The sequence below is a fragment of the Carcharhinus amblyrhynchos genome, chromosome 4 (genome assembly GCF_965287045.1).
Source record: "Carcharhinus amblyrhynchos chromosome 4, sCarAmb.v2.hapA, whole genome shotgun sequence".
NCBI lineage: Eukaryota > Metazoa > Chordata > Chondrichthyes > Carcharhiniformes > Carcharhinidae > Carcharhinus > Carcharhinus amblyrhynchos.
The window spans coordinates 114,043,074-114,063,366 of record NC_137327.1 but is presented as its reverse complement, the minus strand read 5'-3'; the positions used below and the strand labels follow the sequence as shown (position 1 = coordinate 114,063,366).

The 20,293-nt window shown below is 40.8% G+C and overlaps 1 protein-coding gene across 1 annotated transcript in view; it reads left to right on the top strand.

The window, feature by feature from the left end:
* The window catches only part of LOC145342299 (succinate--CoA ligase [ADP-forming] subunit beta, mitochondrial-like), a 106,920-nt gene that overhangs the window by 64,125 nt on the left and 22,502 nt on the right, over positions 1–20,293 (top strand). The window contains exons 6-8 of the mRNA XM_080187756.1: positions 985–1,123; positions 3,573–3,734; positions 4,741–4,883. Coding sequence (XP_080043882.1) covers positions 985–1,123; positions 3,573–3,734; positions 4,741–4,883 — 444 coding nt within the window. The remainder of the gene's footprint in view (positions 1–984; positions 1,124–3,572; positions 3,735–4,740; positions 4,884–20,293) is intronic.

Here is a 20,293-nt window from a genome sequence, read left to right as displayed (position 1 = left end):
AGACAAAGGGAAACTGCAGGAAATGAGGCCTTGAATGATGGCAGGAGCGTAGCATAGTTAAGGAGTGTTAAAGGGTTTATGTGTGGCTATGGAAGGACAAAGGACCCAAATGGGGAGAAATGAAAAAAGCATGATGACAGGCAAGAGAATCTTCAGATTGGTAAAGAGAAAAGAAAACTAAAGGGAGAAATAAGTGAAAATAGGCTTGGATCCTGATTGGCAGCCAAAGTGTGTTTAGATGGATATAGGAAAACCTTGTGTTTGAGAGACCTGGTTACATAACAAGATTAGGATGTAGATATCTTGGAGGCAAGTGGAGAATAATGAGGATACAATAGCAGAGAGTCCAACGTTAAAATCAGAGATCCCATGATGAGATTAAAGTTGATGTGGGAGGTGTGGAATTAGCTTGGTGCATCAGCAAACTGATATGGTGATTAAGCTATATAACCACCATTACATAATTAATGTCTCAACAGTTTGCCTTGTCAATGTAAGTTACCAGTAAGGTCCTGAGTAGAAAAATTCAAAGGTGCATTATACTGAAGTATGGAAGAGCGCAGTTTTTAAATTGCTGTATGCCTTACTTAAACTAAGCATTATAATTTGGGTCTTGCAACAGTAATGGTTCCCTTGGGATCAGGAGTTTGACATTTTAATGCTTGTACAGGAGGAACAACTGAATTTAAAAAAAAACTTTTCTCCTGTGTTTTAGTTATTTCACACTTGCCCCCTCATTCACCGCAATAATTTTGATGATGACTGTGATTTGTAATATTTATTCATTAGCTTTTTCTGCTGAATTGTAACTAAAACTTTTGCTTTCAGATTTGTTTTCAGCTTTTTTTGGGGGGGGTGGGGGCAGCTAATGAGGTAAACTGCATTCAGAGACAGTTTTCGAGTTTTGTGAGGCTAATGCTTGTTGGTTGGTTTTACTTTTTTTTGCAGTAGGTAATGGGTTTTAATTTTTTTAATATTCATTAGGTTGCTCAGCAGATGGATTTCCCACCTGCACTAATAGACGATGCTGCTGATGTCATTGTACGTTTATACGAACTCTTCATCAAGTATGACGCCACTTTGATTGAAATAAACCCGATGGTGGAAGATTCATCAGGCGTGGGTAAATAACGCTTACTGTTCTCTGCTCTCAAATGTAAATTCTGTTAAAGAACATTAACGTTCCTGTATCTGGATTCAGTTGCTAGTCTCCATTCCTTTGCCCAACCTATCCCTTCAGTGTTCCATTTTTTAAGTCAGATCCATGATTTAGATAAGTTGCGCACTAACCAATTTTGTACAAGTAATTGAACTATTAAAAGACTTGCAGCTGAACATGCTCTGATGCCTTGGCAGAATCTGAAATGTGTAGCTCAAGCCTTTTTTTCCTGATGAGTTCCTGACTTAAGAACAGCAAGTTGTGATTTGGTGTCAGATTTTATGTAAGCATTCTGTTTGAAGGCAAATAAAACTAACTGAGCTAGAAAAAAATGTGAATTGGCATTTAGCCTCTGGGACAATAGGAGTTCAAAAGGATGTCGTATATTTAGTGTTTAAATTATTTGTGGAAATGTAGATCATGCAGAATTATTGCTTAAACCCATCTTCAACTGAGGTTATACACTTAGTACTGTATATTAAATTAAGCAGTCTGCTGCTTGTGTTGAACATAAGAACAAGGAGCAGGAATAGGCCATCTGGCCCCTCGAGCCTTCTCCGCCATTCAATAAGATCATGGCTTATCATTTTATGGACTCAGCTCCACTTACTCTCCTGCTCATCATAACCCTTAATTCCTTTACAGTTCAAATATTTATCTATCCTTGCATTAAAAACATTCAATGAGGTATCCTCAACTGCTTCACTGGGCAGGGAATTCCACAGATTCACAGCCCTTTGTGTGAAAAAGTTCCTCCTCAACTCAATCCTAAATTGGCTTCCACTTATTTTGAGGCTATGCCCCCTAGTTCTAATTTCACCTGCCAGTGGAAACAACTTCCTTGCTTCTATCTTATCTATTCTCTTCATAATCTAATATGTTTCTGTAAGATTTCTCCTCATTCTTCTGAATTCCAATGAGTATAGCCCCAGTCTACTCAGTCTCTCCTCATAAACCAACCCTCTCAACTCCAAAATCAACTTGGTGAATCTCCTCTGCATCCCTTCAGTGCCAGTACACTCTTTCTTGGGTAAGGAGACCAAAACTGTTCACAGTACTCCAGGTGTGGCCTCACCAGCACCTTATACAGCTGCAACATAATCTCGCTGTTTTTAAACTCCATACTTCTAGCAATGAAGGACAAAATTCCATTTGCCTTCTTAATTACCTGCTGAAGATACTATTCAGCAGGTAATCAGTGGTCTTCACCATTGAAGACACTAATGAACTGCGATGAATGAATAAATAAATAAATGTTGAAAAACTTCCTTTTTTTTGTATTCATAGAATATCCTTAGAAACCTGAGAAAGTAGTAGTGGACTTTGAACCATTGCATTTCTCAAGGAAATGGAATGCCCACAGATGCATACGTTATTTGTGGCTTTCTTAAATAAAAACACAAAACTCTGGAAAAACTGAGCAGGTCTGACATTATTGGTGTAGAGAGAAGCAGAGTTAAAGTTTTGAGGCCAAATGACACTTCTTCAGAGCAGGCTTTTTTCACTTTCTGAACATACATTATCTTCGATATGCAAACATACTGTTTTGTTTGTGCATCTGATTTGGGCTAGTTAGAATTTTTACATTTCAGGAAGTTGTTCTTCACTGTGGAATGCTGTTTGGTGCTTACTTTGCCTTGGTTGGAAGAAAATTGTTCTGCAGTGTGACAGTGGTTTAATATAACTGAGTGGCTTGCTCAACCATGTTAGAGGGCAGTTAAGAGTCACCACAGTGCTGTGACTCTAGGGCCAGACCTATGGCAGCATGGTGGCTCAGTGGTTAGCACTGCTGCCTCATAACGCCAGGGACCCAGATTCAATTCCAGCTTCGGGTTACTGTGTGAAGTTTGCATGTTCTCCCTGTGTTTGCATGGGTTTCCAGTTGTTGGGTGCTCCTGTTTCCTCCCACTCTCCAAAGATATACAGGTTAGGTTGATTGGCAAGTTAAATTGCCTTTTACTGTCAGGGGGATTAGTATGGTAAATATGTGGGGTTACTGGGATAAGGCCTGGGTGGGATTGTTGTTGGTTCAGGCTCGATGGGCCATATGGCCTCCTTCTGCACTGTAGGCATTCTAATAAGAGTGGCAGATTTCCTTCCATAAAGGACATGAGTGAACCAGGTGAGTTTTTATCAACAGTCTGGTATTTCATGATCATCATTATACCCGATTTATTATTAATTGAATTTAAATTCTTCCTGAATTCATATCTCTGGAGCATTAGTCTAGGCCTCTGGATCAGTTGTCCAGTACCAGTGTCACCGTGTTACTGTGATGTGCTCATGTGTCTGTCTTTTTGCAAACTTCATGAAGTTTTTCCAAGTGTTGAAAATAATGTGAAAGTGCTCACTATTTTCACACTGATATTTATTACCCTTAATGGTTTTGTAAATATGAAGTCCCATTTTTCAGTGATGTGCATGGATGCAAAGATCACCTTTGATTCCAATGCTGCATACCGCCAAAAACAAGTGTTTGATTTGCAAGACTGGAGCCAAGAAGATGAAAGAGACCAAGAAGCAGCAAAGGCAGACCTTAACTACATTGGATTAGATGGCAACATAGGCTGTTTGGGTAAGAAAGAATCTGAACTTGAAAATAAATTGGGCAGGATAGTCAAATTTTAACCATTTTGTCGAATCTTTCCACAGTCCCTCTAATTTTTACAGTTTTAACTTTCCTTTGCCTTCTTAGAATCATCCAAGAGATGTCATGAATGATATGCCTATCATTTTTGTAAACTGTTGATGGTGCTTCCACAACTTAATTTCATCTTTCCTTGTCAAGTGTGCACAAATTAGCCCTTTTTCTGTAGAACCAGATAGTGTTCAAGAGTGGGAACGTTGACTGATTTCTTCTATTGCCAGTCTCCTCTCCCCAGATTAGTTATGCCAAGAACATTGAGATCAACTGGACTGTGAACGGCAAGGACTAGGAATTTTACCTGGGCTACTCAACAGCATAGTGCCTTTAGAATAGAGCTGTTGGTGTTGCTGCATAACTTCCTTTCTATCACATAATGATCTTAGGTAAAATAATAAATGGCTGGAAGCATGTATGGTGATCAACCAGTTCCAGCCATCTGTTTTGTATGCACCCTTCTGTTAATCTTCTCGGCACTGTGCACCATCCAACCACCACTTTCTACCACTCTTTCACATTATGGGCTGATTTATTCTCAGTACTTAGTTCCTGATTTAAGTTAGAGCTTTTGATAACAATACATCTTTTGTTGCCTTAAAGAAAGCCTTAATATTGCTCCAGCTGTTTAATGAGCTGTGTATTGTTTTCTCCCTTTTTTTGCTATCTCCCGACAAGCTGCAGTTGAAACATTCCTCGATTTTACGGTACAAAATGCCTGCAGCATATTCCTTTTAGCAGCAAGAGAATTTTCTGTTTACAAAAGACAAAATAATTTGAAAAACTAATTGGTGCTGAAGTAAATTTATATCTGTGAATTGATCCATTAAAAATTTCTTCACTTGTAATATAAATTTAATAACTTCAATCTTAATATTCTGTTTTTGTGCATGAGAATCTGCATTGTTTCAAAAGGTCAAACTGGTTTTCCTTTGTGCAGTGAATGGTGCAGGACTGGCTATGGCAACCATGGACATTATAAAACTTCACGGTGGTACTCCAGCTAATTTCTTAGATGTAGGCGGTGGAGCAACAGCCCAGCAAGTTACAGAAGCTTTCAGACTTATAACTTCAGACAAAAACGTAGGTACAAAAGAATACTAAAATAGTTAAATCTTGTCTTATGTTTTGCTGATGTTATTGACTTGTGCAGTTATTATTAATCGACTGTGAACAGCATCACAGGACAATGCAACCCTGTCTGTCCATAGTTGTTCATTAATGTGCACACACTTTTCAGTGGGAGTTACAGACTAGCTATCAAGAGAGGGAGGATCTCTTGCTGAATTTGCCTCTTGCTTGGGTGCAATAACAAAACAAATTACAATATTTTTAGCCCCAACTGATATCAATAAATTAAATACTGATCAGGAATTTTAAACTTGACATTTTATTATTTGGTTTTGCTAAGCATCAGAATTTCAGGTATGTTTATCAATTGTTGCCAATTCTCATATAACTAAATTAATTTTTTGATGTGACAATGCGCAAAATGTTATATTCTTCACTACTGCTAACCAATGTGAACCAGCTTAGATTTGTTATGATTACTGACTTTGCATAATGTGTGCAAGAATTCTAATTTCAATAAGCTACTCGTAGAAAAGATCGGTTGTTCTACTAACCAACTAATTTATCAAAAAATGTGTGTTTTCCTTAATGTAAAGGCTTTGACTTACATCTGGATATATACATCTTTGGGTAAATTAAGGAAGATTGAGATCACATGCGTTTGTTTATCCAGAGGAATTGTGATATATAAAGTTAAAGTTTATTTAATAACCACAAGTAGGCTTGCATTCACACTGCAATTAAGTTATTGTGAAAATCTCCTAGTTTCCAGCACCCGTTTGGGGACACTGGGAGAATTTAGCATGACTATTTCACCTAACCAGCACATCTTTGGATTGTTGGAGGAAACCAGAGCACCTGGAAAAAACCCATGCAGACACACAGAGAACGTGCAAACTCCACACAGACAGTGACCCAGGCCGGGAAATGAACCTGTCTCCTTGGCGCTGTGAGGCAGCAGTGCTAACCACTATGCTGCCCCTTTATATACAAGGTCTTAAGGCACTCTGAAATTCAGAATTACAAAAAAAGACATCACGAATCACGGAATGATTTAAGCACTGAAGGAGGCCATTTGCCCATCATGTCCGTGCTGCACCTCCGTCATCCCTACCTTCACCCTATGGATCCGTTGAATTGCTGAGGACATTAGCGCACTGGAAGTATGTAGATTAGGCAGATCATGGCATCAATAATGCCTTTGCTGTCATTTTGGATTCCATGCTTTAGCCGTTGGCCTCAGTTAATTAGCTAAACATGATTTCAGAAAGGACTGCCACCAATTTCTACTTAAAACGATTATACTGTCAGCTACTTTCAGTTTGTTGCAGATTGATTTTGCTGACTGTAACTACGATTGTACAAATTTTGGATGTTCTCTAGCGTTCGTTTAAAGCTAAGGTCGTGTACACGGAGTGGTGCAACAGATGTTGAAGGAATCTGTCCTGACCTAAGGGTTATTGCAAAAAAAATTGTTCCCAGACACGGACGCAGAAGGCAGCTTACCTGGGAAAATGAGCCAAGGCCATGTATCAAAGGGCAATTTACTATAAGAGTAATGAGGGAATAAAAGACTTTCAGGCTTCTTTCTAGAGGAAGCCACATCCACTCAATTGTGCATTCCCTTGTGGCTCTCTTGTGTGAGTCTTTGCTGTGAACCAGTGGCTATAATCTGGCTGCTGAATGACTGCTGGCTCTCAGTGGGGTGGGTGAATTGTAGGGGGCTTTGGAAGACGAGCTTGAACTGCAGTAGTCCAACTGTGGACTCTAAAATCTTGGCTTAGGCAGAAGCAATGTGGACAGGTTGGCTGAAAAGCAACAGCAAGGGCACTGGTGGAATGGCAGTGGTGGAAGAATGAATGGTGATTGCCTGAGAGAGGATAGCATGTTTGTGATTTGTGGAGCCACTGAGACTTTCTTTGTGCACTGTCTCAGCCATTTTAGCAATCTGCTTGAGGTTAAATAGCTGGACTGTTGTCTCGCCTTGAAAACCCCTTTGAATACTGGTACCTGTAGCCTTAACAGTAGTATGAGTTTACATGGCAGCAAGCTTACCTTGTATAAAGGAAGTCCAAGCTTCCAATTCAGCACTCAGACATTGGGGGGTAGGGGGAGCAATTTTACTGGCTTGCCCTGCTGGTCGATCAGCGTGGCAAGCTAGTAAGATTGCAAGAGAGGCGAAAAACCAGCTTCACACCTGGTTTCTTGCCTCTTGCGAAACTACCAGCTTGCGGGTGTGAGGCTGATTGTAATATTTAAATTTGACTTTAAATATTAATTTAATTAGTGACTTCGGATGGACTTGCCAGTGGAAGATCACGTATGGTCCCCACCAATGGCAGTGCCCCCTGCAGTCAGCAGCTGGCTTCCCGATGTAAATACACCCCGTCCACTTCCCCTACTGACATGAATCACACTTTGGTTTTTTTTGCACTAAGAGACATAAGATCGTGTCAGGGAACTTGCCCAAAAGGTGGGAGCAATGCTCTCCCATTTTCGCACCTGATTGACAGTACAATTTTTTCTTTTGTTAAGATTGTTTGCTGGATGTTTACTGTTGAGTTGTACTGAAAATTGAGACTTTGCTCACCCTGCATCATCAGTGGTGCATTGCATTAGTTCCATTGTACACTAAAGGTGTTGGCCACTACAGCTGTACTGGAGAAGATACTGCATGCACAAAAGCTGGTGCCAGACTCCTCCACGTTCCGTGACATTGTACACAGGTTTTCTGGTAGGTTTGCCAGCATATAGAACATTTTTTTGTTCTTGCTTCTTAGCTGCCTTCTGTGGCGTTCCTCCTCAAAATGCTCCTCTGAGCCATCTTCAGTGGTACTCACCTGGAACTCACTCTCCATGGAGCTGGCACCTGCATTACTGTTCTTAGTGTAGACCACTTATTCCCAGTGTCTCACTGAAAGCATGTCCCACCTCTAAGCTGTCTTCAACAGTATATTGGTTGTCAGTATCTGAGCTGGTGGTTGTGCGTGTACGGTTGAGTGGTTCTTCATCACCTCTGTCTCCTTGATCTTCCATCTGTTGCTCTTCTACTGCAGCTTGGGCAGATTGAAGTCTTTGATCAGGGTGTGAATCTTGCCCAATTTTTCTTGCCAAGGTGCTGATGCCAGTTGTTGCTCCTCCCACAGAGCCACTTCCAAGGCCTAGATTATTTGACTGAAAATAGATCATTATATGTTTCGATCATAGAAAGGGTAGTCTAAATTTAGTGGTCTGTGTCCCCCAAAAGCTGTGGACATTGGGTCAATTGAAGCTTTCAGGACAGAGTTTTGACAATGGGATAAGAATGTGGGGGTTGTGGAGTTGTGACACAGAATATTCCTAGTCCAGTTGGATTATGGAACACATTCAAAGGGCTGAATGGCTTCCTTCATTGCTTCTGTGTGTTTCTTATCTCTAAGCAATGATAATGCCTAAATCATCAAACCTTAGCTTTTGCCTTTACTTTTAAATGTTTTTGTTCTGTAAGCAGTCTTCAGGGTAACCATTTGCTTGGCTGCCATAATTGGTACTCTTGATACCAAAGTTCCTAATTATAAGCCTGAAATTAAATTCGATCATCTTCTTCATTTCATTTAACACCCTTGGTGAGCTTGCTGACACAGGCAGAAAATTTATACAAAGCTGATTTAATCGGGCTTTGAATTAATTTAAATTTCTGGTTTTGAAAGTTATTGATTTAGTTACAGTGATAAAGAGGGGCAATATTTCCCATGACTGAGCAACTGATCAGCACAACAAGTGATCTGTGGTCTGTCTGAGTTAAAGAATTCCATTCATTCTGTTAACAGTAGGATTTTCAATAATCGTGTGCAAGATTCAAGAGTCATTTTAGGGGACAAATTATCGAAGAGAAATCAAAGTCTAACCTCAGTTAGACTTGCAAACATGCCAGAGCATTTTAAAAATTCTTAGTGTTCTGTTCAAATTCTAATCAGTTTAGTAGTGTGGTGCCTCCAAGATTTGGAATGTCACAGAGTGGGAGGGCAAAGATCATTTTCACCTTGGCTTTGTTTTTGACCTGAGCTGCCAGGTTATTAAAAGGAAGCAAAATTGGAAGAGAGGTATAGGAGCTCTCTTTGTCCACCAATGCATAGCTCCTGATGGCCAAATAAGAAGCAGAATTGGTGATTATTTTCAAACGTGGCATTTATCTGTGTTTTTTGGAGCAATCTTGTGAGGTATACCCCTCCATCCCCATCGCCATCTCCTTCCCATCCCTCCCAAAAAAAATCTATTGATGTTACTGTAAACATTGCTTCAAGGTGAATTGTTAGCACTGAAACAGAATTGTGTTACGGAAAGTCTTCTGGTGGGAAAAACCCTGGTGAGTAGAGAAAGCAACATGCAAAGGTCAAGCATGCATATATGTATACAAACACGGCTTAGTAGCCTGTAAATATATTTAGAAGAGACGCAACATTCTGAATATCATCCACTGGTGATGCACAGTACTTTTCCATCGGTCCCTGACAGCGTGCAGTGTAGACATGCCGGGGTCACTGAGACGCAGCTTTTTTTAGCATTAAGGAATTAATCATTTAATTGGTTTACCGCTGTGTACAGTAGTTGAGCATCTTGGAAATCAGCATTTCAAAAATCCCTTGATGACTAATGCAAAGGCTGATTCAGTTGCAAAGGGAATTGAAGAAAAAAACTCATGTAAACTCCATTTTAAAGATGAGGCAACTTCACCAGCCATTTGTTAAAAACTAATTATGGTGAACTTTTATAGCTGGTTATTGAACTTGGGTGTAAGTGGAGAATCTACACAATATTTTTAAGTACTGGGTACTGCAACAGACTTAATTATAAAAGAACAGATACTTATATATTGAATTCCTATGTTTATTGCTTGTTACGATAAACATATGCAACATAAACACTTGATACATGCTCATTAATATATATAAATGAGAACTACTTATAAAATAAATTATTTGTATTTTATCTCAATATTATAATTTACGCATTTAATAAAAAAAATAGAATTGTGACCACTATGGACAAGAATTCATAATTTAGTCTGAAGTTTCACTGTAATATTGAGGTAAATTAGCAGACTCCACCTGCTCAAGTGGACTCAACAATCTCACTATTTGAAGAAAAACAGGCTAATTCATACTGGCCAACATTCCTGCCTGAACGGCCACCACCACAAATGCAAAGTGGGACCTTGTATGTTATGTACATTGTCAGCCTTGTTTGTCCACTTCAGAAGTACTTCATTGGCTGTAAAGTGCTTTAGGATGTGCTGAGGAATTCTTTCCCTCCAATAAATGTAAAATACTTCATGACGCTCTGTTTAAAAACATCTGTTGATTTGAAAAGGATGCCATAACCAAAACTGTATGCTTCAGTTTACGCTTTTTTAAAATCTTAATTCATTTGTGGAGGTTGGGTGTTGCTAGCATTTGTTACCCATCCCTGGTTGCCCTTGTTCAGAGGGCAGTTGAAAGTCAACCACATTGTTGTGGCTCTGGAATCACATTTAGGCCAGGCCAGGTAAGAACGGCAGATTTCTTTCCCTAAAGGACATTAGTGAATCAGATGGATATTTCTGACAATCGCTAATGGTTTCATAGTCAATAGTAGATTCTTAATTCTAAATTTTTTAAAATGAAGTTCAAATTCGACCATCTGCTGTGGTGGGATTCAAAACCAAGTCCTCAAAACATTAGCTGAGTTTCTGGATTAATAATCTCGCCATAATACCATTAGGTTATCACCTCCCCAGGAGACAGGACAGATACATTTAGATTATCATGTTATATCTAGACTTTGTTGATTTGATATGAACAAAGAACAACCCAGCACGGGAAACAGGCCCTTCGGTCCAACGAGCCCGTGCCGCCATTTTAAAGCACTTTCCTACACCTACCTTGCCCCGTGTGTATGCGAATGAACATAAGAACATAAGAAATAGGAGCAGGAGTAGGCCATCTAGCCCTTCGAGCCTGCCCCGCCATTCAATAAGATCATGGCTGATCTGTCGCTGCTCAGTTCCACTTTCCCGCTTTCTCCCCATAACCCTTAATCCCCTCTCATCAAAAACCCATCAACCCGCGTCTTAAAAATATTTAGCGAGGCAGCCTCCACCACTTCAACAGGCAGAGAATTCCAGAGATTCACCACCCTTTGAGTGAAGAAGTTCCTCCTCAACTCCGTTCTAAACCGCCCCCCTTTTATCTTGAGGCTGTGCCCCCTAGTCCTACTGTCTTTTTTGAGCGGGAAGAGTCTCTCCACCTCTATCCTATCCAACCCATTCATCATCTTATACGTCTCAATGAGATCTCCCCTCATTCTTCGAAACTCTAACGAGTACAAGCCCAGTTTATCCAGCCTCTCCTCATAGCTCAACCCCCTCAACTCCGGTATCAGCCTAGTAAACCTCCTCTGCACTCCCTCCAAGGCCAAAATATCTTTGCGCAGGTGCGGCGCCCAAAACTGCACACAGTACTCCAGCTGCGGCCTCACCAATGCCCTATACAGCTGCAGCAAGACCTCCCTACTTTTATATTCAATCCCCCTCGCTATGAAGGCCAGCATCCCATTCGCCTTCCTGACCACCTGCTGCACCTGCAAGCTGGGTTTTTGCGACTCATGCACAGGGACCCCGAGGTCCCTCTGCACCGTCGCCTGCTGCAGTTTTTCGCCCCGTAAGTAATAGTCCTTCCTACCATTCTTCCTACCAAAGTGGACCACCTCACACTTGCCAACATTAAATTCCATTTGCCATTTCCTGGCCCATTCGCCCAGCCTATCTAGATCCTTCTGCAGACTCTCCACACCCTCCGCACAATTTGCCTTTCCCCCAATCTTGGTGTCATCAGCAAATTTCGACACCCTACACTCGGTTCCCTCCTCCAGATCATCTATATAAATGGTAAAAAGCTGAGGCCCCAGCACCGACCCCTGGGGCACTCCACTAGTCACCATCCGCCAATCCGAATAGCACCCGTTGACCCCCACTCTCTGCCTCCTATTTGACAACCAATCCTCTATCCACACTAACACCCTACCCCCAACTCCATGTCCCTCGACCTTCTGCAATAACCTCTTGTGAGGTACTTTGTCAAACGCCTTCTGAAAATCTAGAAAGACCACATCCACTGGCTCTCCTCTATCCACCGCCCTAGACACATCCTCATAGAACTCCAGTAAATTTGTCAGACACGACTTCCCTTTAATGAAACCGTGCTGCGTCTGCTCTATCAAGCAATTCCCTTCAAGATGCCTCGCAATTTCCTCCTTAATGACAGATTCTAACATTTTACCTACAACAGACGTTAAACTAACCGGCCTATAATTCCCCGCCTTTTGCCTGGCACCCTTCTTAAACAACGGCGTAACATTAGCCGTTTTCCAACCATCCGGCACTTCCCCAGAATCCAGCGACGTCTGGAAAATAACCACCAAGGCATCCACTATCACCTCCGCCATTTCTTTCAGAACCCTCGGATGCATTCCATCCGGTCCTGGGGACTTGTCCACAATCAGCCCCTCCAGTCTGTCGAGCACCGCCTCTCTAGTAACAGTAATGTCATTAAGACCCTCCAGTCCTACCACCTTTCCATTGCTAACACCCGGCAAATTGTTCACGTCCTCCTCCGTGAAGACAGAAACAAAAAAGTTATTCAATACCTTAGCCATATCCTCATCCCCTACCACTAGGTCCCCTTTCTCATCCTCTAAAGGACCAACTTTCACCCTAGCCAGCCTCTTCCTTTTTATATATTTATAAAAACTCTTGCTATCCTTTTTTATATTAAGCGCTAGCCCAGCTTCATAGTTTCTCCTACCCTTCTTTATCAACTTCTTTGTCAATCTTTGCTGACATTTAAACCTCTCCCAATCCTCTTCTCGCCCACTACTCTTAGCTACTCTAAATTCCTCCGCTTTTAATTTAACACTTCCCTTCACCTCCTTCGTTATCCACGGCTTATTACCTCTCTTCCTACTATCCTTTTTGACCATCGGAATAAATTTCCGCTGAGCACCAAGAAAGATCTCCTTAAAGATCCTCCACTGCTCCTCAACAGACCCTCCCTCCAACGCGCTCCCCCAGTCCACATTCGCCAATTCTTCTCTCATCCTACCGTACTCCCCTCTATTCAAACAGAGGACACGTGTCCGGGAACCCAGTTTCTCCTCCTCCATCTGCACCAGAAACTCCACCATACAATGATCACTCTCCCCAAGAGGATCCTTCACCACAAGGTCCCTAATTCTACCCGCCTCATTACATAGCACCAGATCCAAGATAGCTCGCTCCCTCGTCGGCTCCAACACACACTGTTCGAGGAAACTATCCCGGCAGCATTCCAAGAACTCTTCCTCGAGCCCCCCGCGTCCAACATGGGTCGACCAATCAATATGCAGATTGAAATCCCCCATAACTACGGCCGTCCCATTCCTGCACGCCGCACTAGTGGTACCCCTATTGTAGCCAGATTCAGGGGAGAATAGTGTAGGGTCAACTTGGTACACCAATCAGCCTAAGAGCACATCTTTGGGGTGTGGGAGGAAACCAGAGCACCCGGATGAAACCCACGCAACCACAGGGAGAATGCGCAAACTCCCACAGACACTGGCCCAAATCCATGTATCTGCACAGCTAGCAGTGATAGCCACTGAGCTGTTGTGGTGCCCGTCTGCTGGTCCAGGTTTAAGCACACACATCGACACAAAGTACTAGGCTACTCTCGAAACATCCAAAAGCAGCCCACGCACGACCCACCGTGTGCATGCCCCTCGTTTGACAACAAAGTGGACCGACACCTGTGGATTAAAAGAGTCAAAACATATGCTATATGTCTGGCCTAGATGAAACCACTTCTGGGTGAATAATTGTGGCTGCTTTAGTCACACATGACTAACTCCTGCACCTAATTGTTAGATCTGCTTGTGACCATATAATCTCCAATTTGCAGCTGCATAAATGCTGATTTGCTCAGTAAAACCATTAAATAATGATCTCCATGGCTGACATTCAATTTTTGGAGTTGTGATTTAATCAAAGCATTTTCTAGCCCCTATAGTTCAAGTAGACACTAAAGATTCTATATCACTACTTCCTGCATTGGCACTCGAGTCCCTGCCTGTCTTTCAATTTCACCCTTTCTCTCTATGTAAGGAAGTTACACATTGTTTTTGTGTTGTCTGCACTTTAAGGTTTTTATCGCACTTTTCAAAAACCTCAGTTGTACATCTTTTGCATATATTCCTTTATCTGTGTACTCAGGTTTTTAATGTCTTCTCTTTAAAACCTGAATCTTTACAATAAAATGACCACTGACACCCATCAGGTCAAAGGAATGGGATATCGTGATTAGCCAGAGTTGGGGCTGGTGTACCATATTAGATGGACTGAATGTTGGTGAGATGAGGGGAAGCCTGGTGTTGGTGCTGGATGAAATGGGTAATAATACCAGGGGGAGTAGGAGGCTGGGAGTGAGTGATTAAAAGTGAAGCAGGCAGCTTCTGATGTGACACCTTGAGTGGGGTGTTTGCGATGAGTACTTGTGGAAATGTGGAACCTTGGAGCACTCAGCAAATGGTGTCTGGGAGAATACGTGCCTTAACCTGGCAGTATTTTAGAGGTGGGCTTAGGAGCACTAAGTATGTGGTCTGACATTACTCTAGGGGTCTGAGTCTAGTAACACCATGGGATAGCTTTAGATTTAGCAAGACAAAGGTAATGTGGGAAACTTTAATCTTCATACAGACTGGACGAATTAAATTGGAAAAAGTAATCTGGAAGATGAGTTTATAGAAGACTTTCGTAAGTTTTGTGGAGCAACATACTGTGGAACCAACTAGGGATGAATCTATTTTAGATCTAGTCTTGTACAATAAGGCAGGGTTAATTGGCAATATAGTAAAAAATTCAAAATAACTTTAATACAGTTGAATTCCACATTATATTTGAAAGTAAAGTATTCCAATCACAAACAAGAACCTTAAACTTGAGCAAGACCAATTACATAGTTACGAGGGGAGAGCTGGCTAAGCTTGATTGGGGAAATAGATTAAAAATTATGGTGATAAATAAACATTGGGAAACATAAAGAAATTCAAAATGCTCTAACAAAAATACATTCTATTGAAAAACAAAAACTCAGTAAGAAAAATCCACCATTAGCTTAGTAATGAGGTTGAGGGTAATATTAGATGAATAGATCAGGCTTATAATGCTGCAAATAATAGTAGTAAGCCTGAGGGTTAGGAGTGTTTTAGAAACCAGCAAAGAGCCACCAAAAAGTTGATGAGGGAAAAAATGAACAAGAAGTGAACTAGCCAGGAATATAAAACAGGTTGTAAGAATTTTTGCAAGTAAGTAAAAATAGGGAAGCTAAAGTGAACATTAACCAGAGACAAGAGAAATTATTACAGAGAATAAGAACAGAGCAGAGATATTGAACGAATATTTTGTGTCCATCTTCGCTGTAGAAGACACAAGTTATGTACTAGAAATAGAGGATAACTGGAAGCTAATAAAACTGAAGAAATTAGTGGTTAAAATCAGAGTGGAAGTACTACAAAAACTTAAGGGACAAAAATCTGACAAACTCCCAGAATGGCCCACATCCTGGAATTTGAAAAGAGATTGTTGCAGAGATAGTGAATGCGCTAGCTATTATTTTCACTAACTCTGGATTCTGGGATGGTCTAAGCAATTTGGGAATTAGCAAATGTAACACCATTTTTCAAGAAAGGAGGGAGAAGAAGCAGCTACAGGCTAGTTAACCTGATGTGAGCCATCAGGGAAATGCTGGAGTCTGTTATTAAGGACATCTTAATGCACTTGAAAAGCTTAAAATACTTAGGGCAAGTCAACATAGTTTTACAAAAGAGAAATTGCATTTGACAAGCTTGTGCTTTTTTTGATGTAATTAGTAGATTGACTGGCTCCCATTAATCTATGTGATACACTGGATTTCCAAAAGGCTTTAGATAAGATGCCACTCAAAAGGTTAATACACAAGATTAAGGCAAATGGAACCAGTGGTGAAATGTTAGTATGAATAGAGAATTGGTTAATGGAGAGAAAGCAGAGTGTGGGGATAAATGAGGCATTTTCAAGTTGGCATACAGTGACCAGTGTTCATCATTTAAGACTGAGATGAAGATACCCTTTTTTACTCAAATTCTCTACCCCCAGGGAGAACTGGGTGTTTTAACATTGATAAGGCTGTGATGGCCTGTCACGGAATCGAGGGATATGAGCAGTGGAGGGGTAGTAGAACAAAGAACAACGCAGCACGGGAAACAGGCCCTTCGGCCCAACAAGCCCGTGCCGCCGCATCACCCTACACCTATTCTACCCTGCGTGTCTACCCTGAGTTGAAGCCCAAGACCATCCATTATCATATTGCGTTGTGAAGCAGCTTCAGTGGGCTTCTTGGTCTATTCCTCCTATTTCTAGTGTTCTTGCCTTTTGATGAGAGAGAAAGAGGAGGTTTTCCCACTCTGACTTCTGTGTGTTGCCAACTAAGCAGAAGCACCATTAAAAGAATTAAATCAGGAGTTTTTGCAGCAATGAAGTTTTCACAAATTAGTAAAATTGGGCTGTGTGGACCCTTGACTTCATTTATTTTGTTTAGTATTGGAGCATGGAAGGTTCCTGCCAGATGTAAGATGGACCAGAGAAACAGTAAGAGCTCTCTAACTTTCACAGGCTGTAAGCTGAGGTCCAGAATGATAAAATTGTCGTGAATATTTGATGTGTGCTTCACATTATACACAAGCTTTTACAGCCCAGAGCAAGGTGTCTGTAGGCATTAGCTCAGAAGTGATTACATTGTAGGAATGATAAAACAAGTAATTAGGATCCAGGATTTGTCAAAGGTTGAACTACTTTTACATGAGGACCTGAGCAGAAGAGCCTTGACAATATTGAGAATTAGGGTATGTGTTGTATTTTGTGCTATTATGTATTCAAGTCAACACCTTGCTATCAGCTGTTTGCTTTTCTGTTCAATTTTTTGTGTTTCTTTCTGTATAAAATGCTGTACCCAAAAATAAATCACCTGAAGAAAGCACTGGTTAGCCCTTTACCTGCTAAAATTAATGGCTTTTCCAGATGGTCTCTGACCGAACAGTTGTTTGAATTACTTTATTATCAAAAGCTTGGAAACCCCACTGAACAGCGTTGGTGGGAATACCATCTCCAAATGGACTACAGAAAGCCCATCACCATCTTCTGAGGAAAACGAGTTTGAGCAATTAATGCTGGACTTAGGTCAGATTTGAACTTGAGATATTATTGTAGTTTAAAGATGAAAACCTGATGCTGATGGGAGTACCCACATTAGGTCTTTGTTATGATCGTACAGACTTCGCAAACTCCCACTGTACAGTGAAAAAAAATGTTTTTGATAGTTTTGGTTGAAAGAGGAAAATTGGTTGAAACACCAAAATAATTCTGTCCTTCCAACAGTATCCTGCAGGTGGGGCATGGGTTTAAAATATCACATCTGAAGGATAGCATCTGACAGTGATGTGCTCATATTGTTGTCCCCAAATGCTAACCTAGTTTATGCGCTGAAGTCCTGAAAAGGGTTTGTACCTACATATTCTCATGCAAATGTGAGTCCCACCAACTAAACAACATCAAGCTGACACTTGCACTGTTGTGTGCCCCGAGGTTTTAAAGCTTATTTTTATCATAATTTTGAAAGATTTCAGTTTGTAAATCAACTTCTTGTATTTGAGTTAAATTGCTAACGGAAGGTCACCCTCCATGTTCAGATCTATGCAACAATTTTATTTTCACATTCAAAATATCATTAAGACTTGTAGGACAAATTCTCTTTGGTTTGAAAGGCAGAATTCTGGTAGATGCCAAAATGCATCTAAAATAAGTCAAAATTTTCTGAAGGGAAATGGGTTCAACTGTTCTCAAAACTAAGTATGTCCTTTTAGCCTTGTTCTCCTTTTAGTAATTTCTAAATCTGCTACTGTTACAAACTATGCTTTCATCCAAGTCCATTTTCTGTCGATTAGCAATAACAGTAGGTTATTGCGTTGCTCAAACGATGACAGCTTATATTAAACTTGGGAACTACTTGTTTCCGCAATGTCATATCTTCAGGCCTGTTTTTGCGTTGCCGTTACTTTGGGTCTGTCAAGTTCTTTTTCAAAGTTTTTGGCCTGTTTGTTATCTAGGTTGATAAATGTGCAAAATAAAACTTTGGTTTTCCATTTACAAATGTCTTGCAGTAAGTTATGTTTACTTCGAAATGTCCAATCAACTGATAAGCTGTATAAAATACCTTGGTTCTAGGCACTGCAATTTATGAGGACAAGGAGGGGGTGAATTCCCACTAAGTCATAAATCATTTCCAATTTTAAATATTTATTTATTTTGGATTCCTAAGTACTAATTCTAAAGTCAAAAATGAAGCTGCTTACTTTAATCATGCCAAGATTGATGTAGGTAAAATGTAAGCCTGGAGTGTGTATTTTATACAAAAGCTAAGATAAATGCCTTCCAAAATAAGAACATAAGAAATAGGAGCAGGAGTTGGCCATCTAGCCCCTTGAGCCTGCCCCACTACAGTTCCACTTACCCGCCTGCTCCCCATAACCCTTAATTCTCCTATTGATCAGAAATCTATCTACCTGTGACTTAACAAGATAGCCTCCACTGCTTCAATGGGCAGAGAATTCCAAAGATTCACTACCCTCGGAGAGAAGAAGTTCCTCCTTAACTCTGTTCTAAATTAACTTCCTCTTATTTTGACGCTGTGCCTCTGTTCTTGTTTCCTTTCTAAGTGGAAATAATCTCTTGCCTCTACTCTGTCTAGCCCTTTCATTATCTTATATGTCTGTATAAGATCCCGTTCTAAACTCCAACGAGTACAGGCCCAATCTACTCAATCTCTCCTCATAAGCTAACTCCCTCATCTCCAGTATCAACCTGGTGAACCTTCTCTGCACTCCCTCCAAGGCCAATATATCCTTTCGCAAATAAGGGGACAAAAATTGCACACAGTACTCTAGTTGCGGCCTCACCAGTATCTTGTACAATTGCAGCAAGACCTCCCTGCTTTTATACTCCAACCCCCTCATGATAAAGGCCAACATTCCATTTGCCTTCTTGATCACTTGCTACACCTGCAAACTGACTTTTTGTGATTCATGCACAAGGACCCCCAGGTCCCTCTGCACAGTAGCATGTTGTAATTTTTTACCATTTAAATAATAGTCCATTTTACTATTATTCCTTTCAAAGTGGATAACCTCACATTTGCCACCATCTGCCAGATCCTTGCCCACTCACTTAGCCTATCTAAATCTCTCTGCAGACTTTCCGCCTCCTCCACGCAATTCGCTTTCCAACTCATTTTCGTGTCATCAGCAAACTTTGTTACCCTACATTCGGTCCCCTCCTCCAGATTGTCTATGGAAATGGTAAATAGCTGAGGCCCAGCATTGATCCCTGCTGCATGCCACTAGTTACCAACCGCCAACCAGAAAAGCACCCATTTATTCCAACTTTCTGCTTCCTGTTAGATAGCCAATCCTCAATCCACCGTAACACTTTACCCCCAGCTCTGTGTACCTTAATCTTTTGCAGCAATCTTTTGTGAGGCACCTTATCGAATGCCTTCTGGAAATCTAAAAACACCACAACCACTGGTTCCCCTCTGTCAACCACACTCGTTACATCTTCATAAATATTCAGTAAATTTGTCGAACACGATTTTCCCTTCATGAATCCATGCTGCGTCTGCTTGATTGAACCATTCTTTTCCAGGTGTCCTGCTATTTCTTCTTTAATGATGGATTCCAGCATTTTCCCAACTATGGACGTTAACCAACCCGCCTTTTGTCTACCTCCTTTTTTAAACAGTGGCGTCACATTAGCTGTTTTCCAATGAAATGTAATAGTGCTATGGTCCTTTGTGACATTACACTAGCCCTATATGCTTTGTTTAGAGCTGACACTTTCAATTGCCCACTGGGCATCATTTCATTTATTTTCAATGATGCACTTGAAATTTGAGTACAGTCTGCATGATACAGCAGGAACCTGGGTTAGCAATTTATTTCTATGGTAATAGGATTTTGCCACTAGCAGGCCTCTGAGATAACCAAAAACTTAAAACGTTTAAGCTTGAACCTGAAAGTTTCGATTTTTACATGCAGCAACTTACCACAAGCTAACAATCATGCTGTAAAAGAGGCAACAATGCTGTGACTAGACTTTTGATGGATCTATAGCAGCTTGTTCAAGCTTTTCCTCTTCATGAATCACATGGGTGCATACCAAATATACATGGAGACTCACAAGACACACACAAAGTTTAAATGAGTGCTCCTGGTAATTTGCATATGTGTTACCTTGATGAATCAAATAGAGAGATGTTCTAATTTAGGACTTATCTGCCAATGAG